The sequence below is a fragment of the Lactuca virosa genome, chromosome 9 (genome assembly GCF_052849685.1).
Source record: "Lactuca virosa cultivar CGN04683 chromosome 9, Lactuca_virosa_CGN04683_v6, whole genome shotgun sequence".
In the NCBI taxonomy this organism is placed as follows: Eukaryota; Viridiplantae; Streptophyta; class Magnoliopsida; order Asterales; family Asteraceae; genus Lactuca; species Lactuca virosa.
In genome coordinates, this window is record NC_136434.1 from 10,658,704 (window position 1) to 10,678,584 (window position 19,881).

General features: G+C 38.3%; 1 protein-coding gene and 1 long non-coding RNA gene across 4 annotated transcripts; both read left to right on the forward strand.

Moving 5' to 3' along the window:
* The first annotated feature begins 364 nt into the window (after positions 1-364).
* On the forward strand, positions 365-6,869 carry GA1 (Terpenoid cyclases/Protein prenyltransferases superfamily protein). Of its 3 annotated transcripts, none has more exons than XM_079070929.1 (15): positions 365-745; positions 1,270-1,332; positions 1,659-1,741; positions 2,488-2,797; positions 3,189-3,372; positions 3,509-3,723; positions 3,827-3,947; positions 4,037-4,149; positions 4,221-4,447; positions 4,527-4,642; positions 5,214-5,312; positions 5,560-5,808; positions 5,911-6,025; positions 6,233-6,445; positions 6,535-6,869. In XM_079070929.1, exons 1-15 carry the CDS (start codon positions 649-651, stop codon positions 6,754-6,756), a joined length of 2,427 nt encoding a protein of 808 aa, XP_078927055.1. In that variant the 5' UTR covers positions 365-648; the 3' UTR covers positions 6,757-6,869. The 3 variants fall into 3 exon arrangements, with proteins under 3 accessions (XP_078927055.1, XP_078927056.1, XP_078927057.1); XM_079070930.1 differs by having other exon boundaries at positions 6,233-6,439; XM_079070931.1 differs by having other exon boundaries at positions 2,488-2,782.
* A 9,790-nt stretch (positions 6,870-16,659) lies between these two features.
* Positions 16,660-18,225, forward strand: LOC145141223 (uncharacterized). Its single transcript, XR_013722522.1, has 7 exons — positions 16,660-16,809; positions 16,888-16,990; positions 17,082-17,192; positions 17,507-17,607; positions 17,713-17,799; positions 17,883-18,016; positions 18,116-18,225. It is a non-coding gene; the product is annotated as an uncharacterized LOC145141223 (long non-coding RNA).
* The last annotated feature ends 1,656 nt before the right edge of the window (positions 18,226-19,881 follow it).

A 19,881-nucleotide genomic window follows, 5' to 3' on the forward strand; every position in this document is an offset into this window, starting at 1 on the left:
TTAAAATAATTTTTCGATAAAAATGGCTTTTAAAAAAAACAAAAAAAAATATGTTTTGTGTGTATTAAGGTAATGATTAGGATAATTTAATGAAACATGTTTGGTTGGAAAAACATGTTTATCCGTTATTTATTTCCGACGGTACGCCTAAGTGTTTTGCGGCAAAATAAATGTGTGGCTGAGAATGATTTTCCTCTTCTCAACTTTTTTTTTTATCAATTGAAACCTCATATATATATATATATATATATATATATATATATATATATATATATATATATATATATATATATATATATATATATATATATATATATATATATATATATAGTGTGTGTGTGTTGTGTAGACTAAAACAAAACAAGGCTTGTTGGCAACAAGATTCTTACTAGATTATAAGGTAGCAACAATGATCCCATGCACACATTTCTGAGTATCTCTTGGGAACTCCTTTCTGTCTTCTTCTCCTACCGTCCACCCACACCCCCTAGTTATTTTAGATACAGGTCTTCGTATATATAGAGAGTGATGTCCATCCAATAAGTGAAGAACCTTTAAAAAAATATATTATTCTTAAAGGCTATAAATCGTTACCTCTTCAGTGCAAAAGCTGTGTTTAAAAGTACAAAATCCTATAATCCAATCGCCATGAAGACGATGATCTCCTCTCCGATTCCAACCTTCCACCCCCGGTTCTCTCCGGCGGCAGGTTCTCATCGTCTTTCTTCCCTCCTTCCATCCAGTGGTATTGCTCTCTCTCTCTCTCTCTCTCTCTCTCTCTCTCTCTCTCTCTCTCTCTCTCTCTCTCTCTCTCTCTCTCTCTCTCTCCTAGTATCTATATTTATGCCTGTATATATATACGTACACATATATGTACGTATACATATGTTTATGTGAATTAATGAATACAAATTAAAGTCGATAAAACAGTTCTACTCTTGTCGTAATTTTCAAGTACGTACTCATTGCTGGTACAAACCGTTGAGATTTCTTTAATTAACGTATATGGGGAATTACGAAATTTCTTTAATTTTGGTTAATCATTTTGTTCTTGCGGTTGCGAAGATTAGAGCTTTATCTCTCTATGCGCGTGAGTTGGATTCCACTGTTTTCATCACTCAATTTGGAGCAGTAGAATACGATCATCATCATTGTAACTTTATTCCTTTCTGCTTCGATCTCAAGCACTCAATTCTTTATAGGAAAATCCCGTTCTTTTTTTCTTTATTGTTCATAAATTAAATTTTAATTATTGCAATTGGTCTACAGGCAGTGTAGTCCTTACTGGATCTAAAATCCAATGCAAAGCCGTATCAAAGTCTCCTACAGAAGGTAAGTATCCCAAAATGTTAACATTTCTTTTATTAATCTTTTGATGCATATATCCCATAAAAAAACTTCCTTTTTCTGATCCTTATTAATTAGTATAAAATATTTTTTTCATTTATTTTATTCTTTGTTTTATGGGTGTCAAGATTACTCAATATTAATAATTTGAGATAAAAAAATGTAATTTAATAAAACGGTCCGATTACTACAAATAGAGCTTTATTTTATTTCCTTTTATTCAAAAAATAATTTTTAAAGATAATGTTACTTTTTTTATTGTTTATTTATTTATTTTTAAATATAATATTTCTTTATGTGTGATGATGCAGAATACTTTGATGTGCTTCAAAAAAATGGTTTACCATTTATAAACTGGAATGACATCGTGGAGGATGAGTTGGATAAAGAAAAGGTGCTATTTTGTACTTGCAATTTTATTTTTAACTTCTATAGTTATATTTTGAAGTAAAAGACCTTTTGTTTGGTAGAATCTTAATGGGAAAATACCGCAAATAGACAAAAAATGGGGTTAATTTATAAATTTAGTCATAAAAAAAGGTTTTTCCCGATATAGACATTCATTCCGCGGAGGACCCTCTGCGGACCTCCGCGGAACCATGAAATCTCCGCGAAGAGGGGGTAATTTCGTAATTTCCACCATATTTTTTTGAGAAAAACTAAGGGGTCCTCTTTTGGTCCCCACTGGTCCCCGTTCCTCTTCGTCACTGCGCATCGGGTCCTCCAGGCTTTGATCGAAGACTTCAAATCCGGCGACGACTTCAACTCCGGCGACGACTTCAAATCCGGCGAAATCGAGTCGCGGAGCTCCTCGTCACCTTCTCCGCGGAGGTATTTATGAAGGCCAAACGACTCGCTCCGCGGAGGTATTAATGTATCCGCAGAGGGCGTACGCGGAACATTCTTTTATCCATTCAAAAATTAGAATTGTAGCTTGTCCGCGGAGATGACGTCATTCCGCGGAGGTCCGCGGAGGGTTCTCCACGGAATGTATGTCTATATCTGGAAAAATCTTTTTTTATGACTAAATTTAGAAATTGACCCCCATTTTTTTGTCTATTTGTGGTATTTTCTCAATCTTAATTGGTACTAACATTTAACATCGTCCTATGGTTCTCATCATGCCTCAAACCCTAACAGAAGATTTTGTATCCGAATGATGAGATCAAAGGGTTTGTCGAGAGGATCAAAGTGATGTTGGGATCGATGGATGAGGGAGAGATAACTGTATCAGCTTACGACACAGCTTGGGTTGCACTCGTTCAAGATATCGACGGAAATGGTCGCCCCGAGTTTCCGTCAAGTTTAGAGTGGATCGTGGAAAATCAACTACCTAATGGATCATGGGGCGACCATTTGATCTTTTCGGCTCATGACCGGATCATAAGTACATTGGCATGTGTTATCGCGCTAACTTCTTGGAACGTTCATCCCGGTAAATGCCAAAAAGGTAACTGTTGGTCATAATTCATTAACGTACATGGCAACAATAAACATGATTTCTCTTTCAAAAAAAAATAATAAACATGATTTTATTTTATTTTAAGATCGTACAATCCTAAACATTATTCGTTATGATCTCAAAGTAGATTGTGGGAAAAAGATAACAGAGTACAATCTTAATTAGATGCCATGCACTATGATGACTCCTTTATTTACGTATTTATTTATTTATTTATTTAGACTGAAAATATGATTATGAGTTGAATGAATTTACATGAACAAAACTTTATGGTGAACTTGGTGGTTGTTGCTAAACATTTACGTGGGTTTTAGCGATGCCTAATGGAACCTTTTGCTAAATAATTTTACTAATCAAACCATCAAACATGTATACACAGGACTGAAATTTCTGAATGACAATATAAGCAAACTTGAAGAGGAAAATCCAGAACACATGCCGATCGGTTTTGAAGTAGCTTTCCCTTCGCTCATTGACATTGCAAGGAAACTAGACATTCAAGTCCCCGAGGATTCTCCCGCCTTGAAAGAAATCTATGCAAGACGAAACCTGAAGCTCACAAAGTCGGTACTTTACACACCGTTCTTTTCCCGAAACTAAAAAAATTAGTGAAAGAAATTATGGTCGTTACTTTCACTAGGAAATTAACACCAAAAACACGAATGTACTTATGATGTTTTGTTTTTTTGTGTCGAAAAGGATACCGAAGAGCTTAATGCACAAAGTGCCAACAACTTTACTTCATAGCTTGGAAGGAATGCCAGATTTGGAGTGGGAAAAGCTTCTAAAATTGCAGTGCAAAGATGGGTCATTTCTGTTTTCTCCATCATCTACTGCTTTTGCACTCATGCAAACAAAAGATCAAAAGTGTCTGCAGTATCTTACAGATGCTGTCACCAAATTCAATGGTGGAGGTATGTTTGGTGTTATATATAGAACCCTTTTTTTGTTCTATAAAAAGAAATCTTTCTACTTAGGGAATATGATCATATTCTTGTTTTTTTTTTTTTGTTATAGTTCCGAACGTGTACCCAGTGGATCTTTTTGAGCATATTTGGGTCGTTGATCGCCTTCAACGACTTGGGATTTCGCGTTATTTCGATTCCGAGATCAAGGATTGCGTTGACTATATATACCGGTATATATATTGCGAATTCGATCAAAAGTAGAACTTGTAATAAAGTCGTCGACGGCATTGGTAACTAAAATGAAGGATTATGGTTTCAGGTATTGGACGAAGGACGGAATCTGTTGGGCGAAGAACTCTAACGTACAAGATATTGATGACACCGCGATGGGATTTAGGGTTTTAAGAATGCACGGCTATAAAGTTACTACAGGTCAGTTTTTAGATGATCACCTCGATCGATCAGGTGACTGGATTAAAGACTAACAAACATGTTTGTGGCAGATGTGTTTCGACAATTCGAGAAAGATGGTAAATTTGTGTGCTTCCCTGGGCAAACAACTCAAGCGGTGACCGGAATGTTCAATTTATTTAGGGCTTCGCAGGTGCTCTTCCCCGATGAGAAAATTCTCGAAGATGCCAAGAAATTTTCGTATAACTATTTGAAGGAGAAACAATCGACAAACGAGCTTCTTGATAAATGGATCATCGCCAAGGACTTGCCAGGCGAGGTATATATATATATATATATGAAGATATTCATTTTATAACATTTTGCGACAGGTGTTCATAATCACATATGATCTACAGGTTGAATACGCATTAGATGTCCCATGGTATGCGAGCTTACCTCGACTCGAAACAAGATTTTACTTGGAGCAATACGGAGGTGAAGACGACGTTTGGATCGGGAAAACCCTATACAGGTATTAATTATTACAACTATATATAAATCTAGAAATCGAACAACTTTAATTTACAAGACAACAACTTTTTTGCTTTTTGCCATGACCATATATCTGCCATTGAAGATGACTTTCAAAAACGACAGCGGGAGACAATAGTACGCTCAGCTTTTTTAAAACCCGTGAATGCGATGCTTTGTTTGTCTTCGATCGATCTGGATATACATACGCACATAAATTCTCTGCACAATATTGGTTTGTGCATGCTACTACACGTGCATTTCTGGTTATCGCTTAAGATGCAATCAAACAAACATTGGGACTTGTATATAGCTTTCTATGATCGTACGTAACTATTTTGGGTATCCGACAATTTTAATTATATCCATTCGAATTTATGTCCGGATTAAGTGATCTGTATTTATCGTATACATATCAGCTGGGCCCCAAAAAAACTAATATATATATATATATATATATATATATATATATATATATATATATATATATATATATATATATATATATATAAAAGGTCACATCCGACGACTGGTATATATTGGATCCATTTAACGGTTTAATGAAAATGCAGGATGGGTAATGTGAGCAATAATACGTATCTTGAGATGGCTAAATTGGATTACAATAACTGTCTAGCAATACATCACCTCGAATGGAACACTATGCAACAGTAAGTTTGCTATTCTACTGTATTTGTCATTCAGTGGACTATTCCAAAAAATTTGGCATTTGTGACCGGTTCGAATTTTTTGTCCCAACCCAAACCAAAGTGAGTCATTCTCGATCTCTAGTTTCCAAATGACGGAAATGCCCTTTTCATCTAGTCGTCAAGTAAAATAGTCCTAGAAAACTTATATGGTATTAGCGAATAATCTGAATGAATTAATGTCGATTCTGAAAATTACATTTTTAAGCAGATGGTATGTGGATTTTGGTATGGAACGGTTTGGGACGAGTGACATCACGAGCCTTTTGGTGTCATACTACCTTGCAGCGGCTAGTGTATTCGAGCCAGAAAGATCCAAGGAACGGATAGCATGGGCTAAAACTGCTACATTAGTCGACACCATCTCCTCGTTTTTCTACTCACTCAAAATCTCCAATGAGCATAGGAGAGAGTTTGTAGAGGAGTTCAGTAACATATCCAATTCTATTCATCATGCCAAGTGAGTTTCTTCTCGATACAGCGACAACCGTTTTTGGTGTCGCGATAAGTAATTAATTGTTCATTTATAATTTCTATTATTTATATGGTTACATGATATAAGATGCGGGAAGCCATGGCATGGGTTGATGGTTGCACTGAAAGGAACCCTACACGAGATCGCTTTGGACGTTCTTATGACTCATCGTAGAGACATCCATCCACAGCTTCACCATGCCGTAAGCTTTCCATAGACATATATATATATACATATATATATATATATATATATATATATATATATATATATATATATATATATATATATATATATATATATATATATACATATACCTTGATATATACTAGTATAGTATGTATGAGGGTTTTTTTTAATTATTTGACCAGTCATATATAGGCTGTCGCTAACCATTGTACTTTTATAGTGGGAGATGTGGCTGATGAGGTGGCAACAAGGCGTAGACGTGATGAGGTGGCAACAAGGCGTAGACGTAACGGAAGGACAAGCGGAACTGATAGTACAAACGATAAACATGACGGCCGGCCGATGGGTGTCCAACGAACTCTTAGCCCATCCTCAATACAGACTCCTCTCATCCGTCATTAATAACATCTGTCACGAAATATCCCACGTAAATGCAAGTTGCCACATTTCAAGCATGTTTCTAATTCGATCGTGTTGAAATTTCTTGACATAACATAATAAATTTTTCTCAATCATTTTCAGAATCGAACCTGTATGCAAGTCAACAGTACAACTATAAATTCGATAGATTCCAAAATGCAAGAACTCGTGCAACTCGTGCTTAGCGACTCACCGGATGATCTTGATCAGGATTTGAAGCAGACGTTCCTCACCGTTGCAAAAACCTTCTACTACAAGGCGTACTGCGATCCTGAGACAATTAATGTTCATATTTCCAAAGTAATGTTCGAAACGATAATATGAAAAGACTGATATATATATTATATATACCCCATTATTCTTACATAGCATAGCATGTTGCCATGTTCAGAAAGAATAGTCAATGAAAATGGTATCTGAAATTTTCTGACTTTTAAGATATTATCACGAAAACGAGAGGCGTGAAAATCGTATAAAAAAGGATAATGTTTAACTATTTTAGAATGTCTTGTAGTCAAAAATAGAAGTAACTTTTAGTTGAAGAAAGAAAAAAGGCATATAAGTTGATGAGCAGTACTAAACATCTACCTATCTATCATCAAAGTTAGTGGGTGTATGCATGGGTGGCATTATGGTCGATGGATTGGGGGGCATTTGTCTTTTTTGAACACATGCATCAAAAGCTTCTTTTAATCAAAGTGGTAGACGATCACATCAAGTTAAATCAAACACTATATGGTATTGACGAGTGCTAAAATGTACCGATCCCAAGTTTAGATTGAAAGCAAATTTAAAACTGCATATCAAATAAAAATAAAGGGTCTTTGTGCAAAGTGGCGGATCCAGAACTTCCATGTAGTGGGGACCATTTTATATAAAAATTAGTTAATACATAAATAATAATAAGGGATATATACATTAAAGTCCTAATATTTTCATCGATTTGACAAGAAAGTCATAAACTTTATTTTTTTGACAGTAAAGTGCAAATTACCGGCAATTTTTGACACTTTTACTTTTTTTTCCCGGTTAGCCGGTAATTAGGACTTTTTTGTCAAAAAAAATAAAGTTTAGAACTTTCTTGTTAAATCGTCAATTAGGACTTTACTGTCAAAAAAATAAAGTTAAGGACTTTCTTGTCAAATCGTTGAAAATATTGGGATTTTAGTGTATATATCATTTTTTTTGTTAGAAATTCAATGGTAAGATACTATTTAAGCGTAAGAATTATTAAAACATTTTCTAGTCAGCTAGATACTATTGAAATCCTTAACGTTTGCTTCTTGTTAAATAGTTTTTTTAATCTCAACAAACCGACATTGAAAAAAATGGAGATAATCAAGAAAGAAAGAAAGAACCAGGGTTGTGTTAGCTTTTTGTAGTCCCAAAAATGGAGAAATAAGAAACCGAAAAAAATGAAATTTCCCTTCTTTCCCTTCTCAACATTCACACCCTTTTGACTAGGTATGTGTTGTTTGTGTTTGTATAATTTGTTCCCACTTTTTAGTTCAAGATTTGGCGGCGAAACAAGAAGAAACTTTTATAAGGGTGATATGTACACTAAAGTCTCAATATTTTCAATGATTTGACAAGAAAAACATAAAGTTTATTTTTTTGACAGTAAAGTCCTAATTGACGATTTGACAAGAAAGTCCTAAACTTTATTTTTTTGACAAAAAAGCCCTAATAACCGGCTAACCGGGAAAAAAGGGTAAAAGTGTCAAAAATTGCCGGTAATTTGGACTTTAAAATCACATAAATATCATCAACACATATTACAAAATCTCAATATTTCAATTATCAAAAACATGGGTTCATAACTATTTAAATAAAATCCAGGATCCTCAAACACAACTCCATCTCGTGTGTATAATCAAGCCGTCGCCTTCCCGTGATCCTGAGAAGTACCTGAAACACATAACATATAACACAGTAACCACGAAACTTAGTGAGTTCCCCAAAATACCACATATAACACATATTAGCCACTCGAGGCTATAACTCTGTGGGCCCACTGGCCCTAACTCTGTGGACCCTCTGGTCCTAACTCTGTGGACCTTCCGGTCCTAACTCTGTAAACTCTGAAATACACACAGCATAAATCACATAGAAATAATACAGTGCAACACATCACATACATAGCATACAAGATACTATATCACATAACTCTACTTATCACTCAAGGTAAAGTATAGTGAGAAAACTCACCTCGGGTGGCGAACAGATCCTATAAATGCTGCTGCTACACTCCGGCTTCTATCACTAAGCCAAACCCACAAATAACCCCATTAGGATCTAAGATCATCCTTCACATTATTAGGTCTAAACATGGTCCACCAACCTCGTCCATAAATAACTCAAGTCCATTGGGCCCACCAAGGCCCAACCATGGCCCAATTTTCCAAATTGGGCCCAAACCCTCATATGGGCCTTACCCTAAAGCCCATATAAATATTCTAGTCCACATGACTGCTCTTGGATGGCCCATCAATGGCCCAAATACTAAAGCCCAATAGGAAGGCCCAACACAAGGCCCAAGCAAAAATTAGGGTTTTCACATAAAATGACGATTAGGGTTAAGTATTTCTCACTTAACCCATTAAGTCCATTATTCCACTAATATATCATATAATAAAATTGTCATGAGTTTTATCTTCAGTCCACTGGTCCAAACGCGGGTCCCAATAGGCCCAAATCAACAAACCCAAAATTAGGGTTTTCTAAACCCTAATTAGGGTTTCTAGCCCAATAATGATACAGTCCATCCCAAGGTTAGTGTTTAGGTCCTTTTGGGTTCCATCAGGCCGGGCACCACCCACTGCCACCTCGGGCGGTGGTGATCGGCGGCGGCTCAAAGCGGCAGACGGCGGCATCCACCATTTCCAATGGTGGTGGTGATGGTCGCTGTCCAAAAAGCACATAAATGACCTCACACATAGAATACACACATCCACAGCCACCACCCACGGTGGCTGGTGGCGGCCAATGGTGGCAGAAAACGAAATGGGTGGCAATCACCACCTTGAAGTGGTGGTGGTGGATTCCGGCTCTAAATAGTACAAACAACACCAAAACAGATTATAGCATAACAAATACTCGAGCATCTAACGTCCAGCCGCCTTATACATGGCTGTTGTCGCCGGAAATGACGACCACAGCACCCCAAAAGCTACCGGCAGCAATAACAAAGCAAACAAGTTCAGCCGGGTAGAGAGAAGACGGAGAGGAGAAAAAACCGATCTTACCGAGTGTTTCCGGTTATTCACGACGCCACGCAAGGACGAACGCCGCCAGGTTCTCGATCTTCAGTGGTCTTCTCGGCTGCCACGGTAGTACCACCTCACCTTGACTTCGCCGGCGACAAGAGCGACAGCAGAGGTATTCGACGGCCATGCGACGAGGAGGTGTCGATCTATGGAGTGTGAGGGCACAAGGGTGGCGGCTGGTCTTCAAGCATGGCGGCTGTATCACAATGTTAGGGTTAGGGTTGCTGGAGCATCTTTACACGGAATGAACTGCCGAGTCCATATCCCATGATCTAATCAAACTTGCCTTCCATTTTTCCAATTTCGGTCCTTCCTCCACAAATCCTTTCAAAATTAATCCGTCATTTTTTTGCCCCTAATTCCATAATTTCATTACATAATAAGCCCAAATTACCAAGCAGCCCCTTATCTATAAATTATTTACAATTGCAGCCTCCGCCTTCATGAATATTCACAAAACCAATTCGGACTTACGCTTTTAACCCCCAAATTCTAAAATTATGACGGTTAACTCCCGAAAACCAACACCTTATTAAATTATTAATTATTTTAGGGTTTCTACTCATATTAACCCTTATCTATTTATTTATTTAATATTCGGGATGTTACAACTCTCCCCCACTTAAGTTAGATTTCGTCCTCGAAATCATTCCTTACCATCCCTTACACGCCCGACATCTTGAACGGCATGGCCACAAGTCCGAGCATAACCCCAGCCGTTCAATCCAATAGAGCTATCTCGACCAACCACATTGTACATGCAACCACTAAGTTCGCTTTACTCCAAACCGTATTACAACCGATCTGTAGTCGCACATCATTTCCGACCTTAGTCGTCTAACACCCACTAACTCCATACATGTTGCGGTCCTTCTCAAACTAACCGAACCGACCCTCCCAGGTCTAGAACATCAGATGTAAACCATACCACTCAAAATGAAATCCATTAGGGATCTAAAATCTCAACTTATCTATTCTTTACACAGATAGGGCCAAACTCAAACTCGAGAGTCCGGTTCAACAGCAGAGTTGGAATCACTCGTCTCCAATCAGATACTCGACTCACGACCCGTGATCTGCGAATCTACGCATACATTACTCTCCAATTCCTTCCGATTTATGACAACCTCTTCCTAATTCGAGGTATAATGGATCCCAATCGTCATGGAGACCCCAGTCTCGCCCCTGGTTCGGCCACCAGGTTCCCAAGGACTCACTCGTCAAGGCTACCTAAGCCTAAGAACTCCTCTGTGTCATGCTCTAACCAGGGAATACTACGGATTCCCGCAGGTTGATATCACTTACTCACTCACCCGTGAATGCTACAGCTCCCCGCAGACTTACATCACTTACTTACTCACTCGTGAATGCTACGGCTCCCCGCAGGCTTACATCACTTACTCACTCACTTGTGAATGCTACGGCTCCCCACAGGCTTACATCACTTACTCACTCACTCGTGAACGCTAAGGCTCCCCGCAGGCTTACATCACTCACTCACTTCGCCATGGGCTCTCCCCATGGTTTTTCCCTGATTTTACAAAGTGATTACTCTCACTTAGATCCTTCCAATCTCTTACTACCCCACAATCTCATCATTAATCCATCACCATATTGCGCTCATTGAACTCATGCTCCGTGATCCATCATGGACAGGTGCATCCACCCTCCCAGACTGAGCATCACTACTCCTGACACCCATTGTAGCAACAATGCACTTTCTCTCGATACAATTCACATTCTTGGACAATCCCCGTCCGATCAATCAGTTGATGGGTTCCCACTGGAACAATAATTATTCGATACTCCACTTATCATATCATAAACTCGAGTCTCAAAGTAACCCAACCACTTAGGGCATCATACTCGGATACCCCGCTACACCATCATCGAATCTCACAATGTCTTGCTACGACCATTGATCTTCTTCTCGCACAACTCATAACCTCGAAATACTCCACTCACAATTTGAAACACGGAGAAATCGTCAAGGACTGAGATCACGTTAACGATCATCCGAAACCCCATCCTATTACTGATCAAAACCTATGCGAAGCTACTCATAATAACTCTGAAACTAGTTGACAAATCAAATGCTGCTCCTCCCGGAGTATAGATACAATCTATACATTAAACTATCGAATCTTAACAATCGAAACTGGACCTCGACAAACCAACCGCCTCGAACTTGACCATTACAACCCTGGAGAGTCCCTGACCACAATAAGATCCCTGACCAACGGCTACTCGCCGTGGATACACTCACTCTTTCCTGGACACGTATAATATGCATAATCTCGCTTTGCGCCTTGCCTCATTCACTGCTAAACCCAAATCTCATATGACCGTACCGCAGGTTCCTGACATCCAATCCTCTAACCTCAAATTGAACGGAATGATGATCCTCCCAACAAAATACCACGTTCTCCCCCACTTAGGGTTTGAACTATCGCCCAATGGTTCACCAACAATCTATCCCACAGACTTTTTTACCAGTAACACCGCACCTACTCTTGGAAGGTGATACGCAATGCTCAATGATCTCCCCGATGGAGATCGAGCAACTCCAATTACCCGAATCTCAGATGAAATCCTCAGAAACTTCTCATCATGACTACTCCTAGTCATTCAGAATCTCGTATCATCCCACTACCGGACATCTCAACTGTCCAGTAGTAACTCTGACTCTTAACCTGAAATAATGAACTATCATACTCCTCATCCTCGACTCTTCAATCAACATTCCATCACGTGGATTGTAATAAGAGCGGAGTCCTAATTACCATACTCGATACTCCTCATAGACAATAAGAGCCACCGCCCCAATATCCTCTTCTTGATCGTCTGCCGTTGCAGCTAATACATGCCCTACTATGCTCAAATAGGGTGTATCCTTGTCCTTAACCATCTCAGTCCCCGCTGACAATCTGCTCATGCTCTAACATTACCTCTCGGCAGACATACTGCCCTAATACTCTGATGGAAGGGCGCCATCAATGCTAACCCGCAGGGTTCTACCCCCAAGTTCGGAAACCGAATTCTCAACACCTCTTATGTTTCCCACAGGAAACGGAAATAATACCATCCATGTCACAGAAGGTGACATCTTCACTATCGGCTGATTGCTTAACTCATGCCGCCATCCTCCATAACCGTCATCTCTACTCATCCTTGAGCCTTGCGACTTCATCTGCCATCTTACCAAAAATCTCTCGGAGCTAACTCGATTCCCCTCTCAAGGAATGCGCCGCTAAAACTCGTTCATCATGGCCCTCTGGCGCCATACTCTTTCACATCTGATCTCAGTCTAACCAATCACCACAGAATAACTGGTAGCACCAGTAACACTAACCGCCACGGGTCATGGTACTCGAACCATGTGGCCACCCCTCGATCTGCTAATAATCATGGTACCCGAACCATGTTATCTCTTCTCAATCCGCTACGAATCATGGTACTCGACCCATGCCATCACCTCTCGATCTGCTACGAATCATGGTACTCGAACCATGAAATCACCTCTCGATCTGCTACAAATCATGGTACTTGAACCATGAAATCACCTCTCGATCTGCTACAAATCATGGTACTCGAACCATGAAATCACCTCTCGATCTGCTACTTAGAACCTCCGGAATGTTCTCTGTATCGAGTATGGGTCCTCTGCTTTCAGTAGTACGGGCCTATACTACCTGCCACATCTACCCATACTTTCAACACGGACCATCCCCGAGTCCCTAAGTAGCTGCTCGACCTTCTCACTCACCAACCCCATCATGCGTGTTCGCTCCTCTACGAAATATCCAACTCTGTCAGTGTACTCATCTGACTAGGGTCACCCTTTCCTAGGCTCTTCCTAGGTGCTCACACTTCTCCGCCATCAGCTGCTGAAGAACTCCTAATGATGTCAGCCGTCTACCTCCTGAATATCGTCATATTCACTTAGTAGTTGACTCCCATCACCGAGAGTTCCACAAAGCACGAAGCAAGCAGCATTCGGGCTTCGAATAATCTCTATCAACACATATCACCACTCTAGGTTACAACTCCGCTTGCTACACTCGTACTCAAAAGATATCACCGAGCTCAAGCAACTCCACCCCTCGCGGGTATACGACTACCTTCTCAGTAAGCTCCTCAAATGTTCATCTAGGTATCTCTCCTAGATTACTCCTCTACTCAGATCCGTCTCTAAAAAAAATTCCTGCTGGATACTCATATTCCGCACATACTCAAAGCGCATTACAGATAACAACAACTACTAGGCTAAGGCATCACAAATCAGGCAACTCTAGCCCTAATATATGAAATACCTAGCCGATCTTCTAACATGCATCACTAATATCTCAATAATAACTCATAACACAAATAAGTAAGGGTATTTTGGGAAATCACCGTTTGGGCTCTAGCTGATTGTACACACTGCTCTTTCTCGTTTTTTTTTTCTTTTAGAAACTCTTTCTCGTTTTAGAAAATCATTTCTTTGAAAACTTCTCTCAAATCCTCAGTTTGAGTCCAGACATACTCGAAGGTGCATCTAAATCCCTCAAACCAAGGCTCTGATACCAACTTGTAACACCGTAAATTTTCATACAAATTTTTCATTTTTAAAATCACATAAATATCATCAACACATATCACAAAATCTCAATATTTCAATTATCAAAAACACGGGTTCATAATTATTTAAATAAAATCCAGGATCCTCGAACACAACTCCATCTCGTGTGTACAATCAAGTCGTCGCCTTCCCGTGATCCTGAGAAGTACCTGAAACACATAACATATAACACGGTAAGCACGAAGCTTAGTGAGTTCCCCAAAATACCACATATAACACATATTAGCCACTCGAGGCTATAACTCTGTGGGCCCACTGGCCCTAACTCTGTGGACCCTCTGGTCCTAACTTTGTGGACCTTCCGGTCCTAACTCTGTAAACTCTGGAATACACACAGCATAAATCACATAGAAATAATGCAGTGCAACACATCACATACATAGCATACAAGATACTCTGTCACATAACTCTACTTACCACTCAAGGTAAAGTATAGTGAGAAGACTCACCTCGGGTGGCGAACAGATCCTATAAATGCTGCTGCTACACTCCGGCTTCTATCACTAAGCCAAACCCACAAATAACCCCATTAGGATCTAAGACCATCCTTCACATTATTAGGTCTAAACATGGTCCACCAACCTCGTCCATAAATAACTCAAGTCCATTGGGCCCACCAAGGCCCAACCATGGCCCAATTTTCCAAATTAGGCCCAAACCCTCATATGGGCCTTACCCTAAAGCCCATCTAAATATTCTAGTCCACATGACTGCTCTTGGATGGCCCATCAATGGCCCAAATACTAAAGCCCAATAGGAAGGCCCAACACAAGGCCCAAGCAAAAATTAGGGTTTTCACATAAAATGACGATTAGGGTTAAGTATTTCTCACTTAACCCATTAAGTCCATTATTCCACTAATATATCATATAATAAAATTGTCATGAGTTTTATCTTCAGTCCACTGGTCCAAACGCGGGTCCCAATAGGCCCAAATCAACAAACCCAAAATTAGGGTTTTCTAAACCCTAATTAGGGTTTCTAGCCCAATAATGATACAGTCCATCCCAAGGTTAGTGTTTAGGTCCTTTTGGGTTCCATCAGGCCGGGCACCACCCACTGCCACCTCGGGCGGTGGTGATCGGCGGCGGCTCAAAGCGGCAGACGGCGGCATCCACCATTTCCAATGGTGGTGGTGATGGTCGCTGTCCAAAAAGCACATAAATGACCTCACACATAGAATACACACATCCACAGCCACCACCCACGGTGGCTGGTGGCGGCCAATGGTGGCAGAAAACGAAATGGGTGGCAATCACCACCTTGAAGTGGTGGTGGTGGATTCCGGCTCTAAATAGTACAAACAACACCAAAACAGATTATAGCATAACAAATACTCGAGCATCTAACGTCCAGCCGCCTTATACATGGCTGTTGTCGCCGGAAATGACGACCACAGCACCCCAAAAGCTACCGGCAGCAATAACAAAGCAAACAAGTTCAGCCGGGTAGAGAGAAGACGGAGAGGAGAAAAAACCGATCTTACCGAGTGTTTCCGGTTATTCACGACGCCACGCAAGGACGAACGCCGCCAGGTTCTCGATCTTCAGTGGTCTTCTCGGCTGCCACGGTAGTACCACCTCACCTTGACTTCGCCGGCGACAAGAGCGACAGCAGAGGTATTCGACGGCCATGCGACGAGGAGGTGTCGATCTATGGAGTGTGAGGGCACAAGGGTGGCGGCTGGTCTTCAAGCATGGCGGCTGTATCACAATGTTAGGGTTAGGGTTGCTGGAGCATCTTTACACGGAATGAACTGCCGAGTCCATATCCCATGATCTAATCAAACTTGCCTTCCATTTTTCCAATTTCGGCCCTTCCTCCACAAATCCTTTCAAAATTAATCCGTCATTTTTTGCCCCTAATTCCATAATTTCATTACATAATAAGCCCAAATTACCAAGCAGCCCCTTATCTATAAATTATTTACAATTGCAGCCCCCACCTTCATGAATATTCACAAAACCAATTCGGACTTACGCTTTTAACCCCCAAATTCTAAAATTATGACGGTTAACTCCCGAAAACCAACACCTTATTAAATTATTAATTATTTTAGGGTTTCTACTCATATTAACCCTTATCTATTTATTTATTTAATATTCGGGATGTTACAGTAGACTACACACTCTTTTTTATTAATTTATAGTATTATTTTTTTTAAACGGCTAACAACTTTTTTGGTTTAATATGCAGTTAACACTTAACAGTGATCAATGTGTACATATTCGTTGAAGTCATTTTGTCAAAGGCTACTCTTTTATCTCCCTCTCTAGAATAATCACTCTCTCTCATGGTTTTAATATTTAATTTTTTTATTTATTGAAACAGAATTGAAGTGGTTTTATTGTTAGTGGTGTACATTGCATATGTATACAATGCAGGTGGTTTAGTAGGCTACATTCTTCTAAGTGTTAGCAGTTGGTTTATGGCCATTTCATGGCGTTTTGCTCCTTATTTGTTCAATCCATCCGGTTTCAAGTGGCAAAAGTGAGTTTCTTTTTTCTTTTTATAATTTATGACATCATCTTTATATTTTATACTTTTTTTTTGTTTTCCATTTTTTAGGACGGTAGAGGACTTAAGAGACCGGACAAATTAGCTCTTCTATAGAGGTGGAATTAGTGTTACAGGAGAAGAAAGTTGGGAAGCTTGGTGAGATGAAGAATTGGTACTACAATTTTTAAAAAATATCCTTGTTTTTCCATTACCATGTATTTATATACAATTCTTAATTATTATAAAATGTGATTCTTTTGCAGTCTCATATTCGAAGAAGGGTTATGGAGACGATTTTGAGCCTACGGTTATTCATATTCCAGTATGGTGTTGTTTACAAATTGGATGTGCAAGATTCAAATACATCATTATCCGTAAGAATTTGAATTTCAAAATCTAGACAAGTCCCATCTTTTTCAAAGAGTTATATATGCTTTATTATAATCTTATTTGTGTTTTAATAATCTTTTATTATGTTTTATAATTCAATAATTTTTACCCTACATCATATTCACATATAACACAAAAACAATTAACTACAAAAGTGGTCCCTTTGTAGAAAAGGTTTCAATTCTGGACTAAACACGATAAAAATCCAAAACAAAGGGACCACTTTTGTAAATTCATAAGAAAATTTATTCTATTTCTATAAACCAACCAAACATAACGAATCTTTCCATTCCTACAGGTGTACGGATTTTCATGGCTTGTGCTTGTAGCCCTCACAATCCTTTTCAATAGTTGACAGATGTTTCTAATGTTTCTTGGTTTTGAAGAAATTTTGCACAGGTAAAATGTAGCAGTGCCTACAATAACCTTCTCATGGCATGTTAGTTTTATATAATTTTCTTTTTAATTCTTATTGTGTTTTACTAAACTATTTCCATTTTACAGAGTGTTGAAGAAGCAGAGTGTGAAAGGGCATATGAGTCGGCTACTGATCTCTATGTGTCAATCTTTGATCGTACAAAGCCCACCCGAGTAAGTATGATTCATTATTTTCTTTGATTTTTATATAAACCAATGTACAAGCCTTTATAAAATCTTCTCTCAAATCACTATAGGTTGCAACGAGAGAAGCACATGAAGATGCTGTGCAAAAGGCGATGTCCATTTTTAATGCCATTGCAGTGGGATTTGGTTATGCTAGACAAAAATAAAAATAAAAAATCATATGTTTTTGAAAAAGGCTTTTGAGGTAATTTTTTGTGCTTTACCTCATTTATAATATTTAACAGTCAAATTTCTTGTTTAATCATTCGTTCTTGTTTTTACTGGTTATATTGAAATATTGTAGGATCATAAAAAGAAAGACTTATGTCTCAAACCAAATTGCCTTAGTTGAGACTCAACGCGGACCATATGAGGATGTTCAACACAAAAATATAAGGATGGTCAACAAGAGAATGTGTGGTTTCAACAGAAAAATATGGATGTTCAAGCAAAGTTTGAACAACTTGCACAAGCTTTGAGTGAGTAGGTTAAAACTTTTATTAATCAATAATAGAATATTATGTATCAATAACATTTTATATTTAATTAGTAGCCACTTTTGATTTTGAAATATGTATCTTTTGATATATTGGATATTCCTTTAGTTTCTATAGAAATACTCTTTTACTTGTGGTTTTATATTAATTGCATTTTTATAAATTGATATAAATAGTCGAATTGAATAATCGAAATTTATTGAATAATGGTATGGAACGATTGCTACGGAAACGTTGCTACGGAAATAGTTATGGAAAAATTGCTATGGAATTTGCTACGGAAAAGTTGCTATGGAATTTGCTACGGAAACATTGCTACGAAATTAGTTACGGAAAAATTGCTATGAAATTTGCTACTGAAAAGTTGCTACGAAATTTGCTACGGAATTAGTTACGGAAAAATTGCTATGGAATTTGCTACGGAAAAGTTGCTACGGAATTCGCTACGGAAACATTGCAACGGAATTTGTTACGGAAAATTGTTATGGATTTTGCTACGAAAATGCTATGGAACTCAATTTACAACGAAATATATGTCGTAGAAACTGTCATAGCAAAATTGCTACGGAATTATAATTCCGTAGCTAAACAATTTGCTACAAGAAATAAAGTTACGGAGTCTAATTGAAAATTTGCGTAACAAATTTCGTAGTTATTCAGCTTTAGCTATGAAATTTCAGTTTTTGGCTACGGAATTTTCCGTAGTTAAATAGAAATTTTCTTGTAGTACGCTTTGTATATAAACAGTAATAAATTATAGAATTGTCCTTTATTGATCTTTTATTTCAAAAACTTTTTAAAATAATTAGCGTGGACGGAGTCGCTATTTTTTGGGATTGTTGTTGATACCTCGGTGGAATGAATACGTCGAGCAAATGGTACCGTTGAAATGAATGCAAGCATATATATTAAAATATGTCCCGACTCTTTGTCTTTTTACAGTTTTACTCTCTCTTCTTTTTTTTGACCATTGGACGGTCAAAATTCAATTTTTATATAAGAAAATGACCCTAAAAGCATTTTTATATGGTTTTGCCACAAAATAGCCATAGAAATTAAAAATATCCAAAATAGCCACTACTTTCGTAGGCAACATCTGCAAAAATTGACGTAGCCTAAGTTTTTTTTTTTTTTTTTTTTAATGAAACGACATCGTTGTGTCTGTTGACTACGAAAAGCCACACATTGACTGCGAAAATTTAGGTGGATTTTCGCAGCTTGCGAAAATATAGTTTTTTTTTTCAATTAACTTTAGACCTTAATAATTCTTTCGTACGAAGTTTGTTTGGGCTGAATTTTTTTTTTCATTGTGTTCTTTGTAACAAGGTCTATTCATGGCCATATCACACTCATAATTTGGAGATCATGGTACTTGATGAAAAATATGAAAAAAAAAACATTCAACTTTGAACTTTCATAACTTTTTCATATGAAGTCCATGAGGTGAATTTTTTTTCATTGTGTTCTATGTAACAAAGTTTATCCATGGATATCACACTCGGTATTTTTGGATATAGGAAATTCGTATTTTGTAAGCTCCAAGTTCGGAGGGGTTGTGATGTTCATAATTTTT

Excerpts from the sequence above, each read along its gene's own strand:
- GA1 (XM_079070929.1), top strand. The coding sequence starts at position 649 with ATGAAGACGATGATCTCCTCTCCGATTCCAACCTTCCACCCCCGGTTC. Across the intron at positions 4,448-4,526 it reads CCAAGGACTTGCCAGGCGAG|GTTGAATACGCATTAGATGT; the intron begins GTATATATATAT and ends TATGATCTACAG. Across the intron at positions 5,313-5,559 it reads GAATGGAACACTATGCAACA|ATGGTATGTGGATTTTGGTA; the intron begins GTAAGTTTGCTA and ends ATTTTTAAGCAG.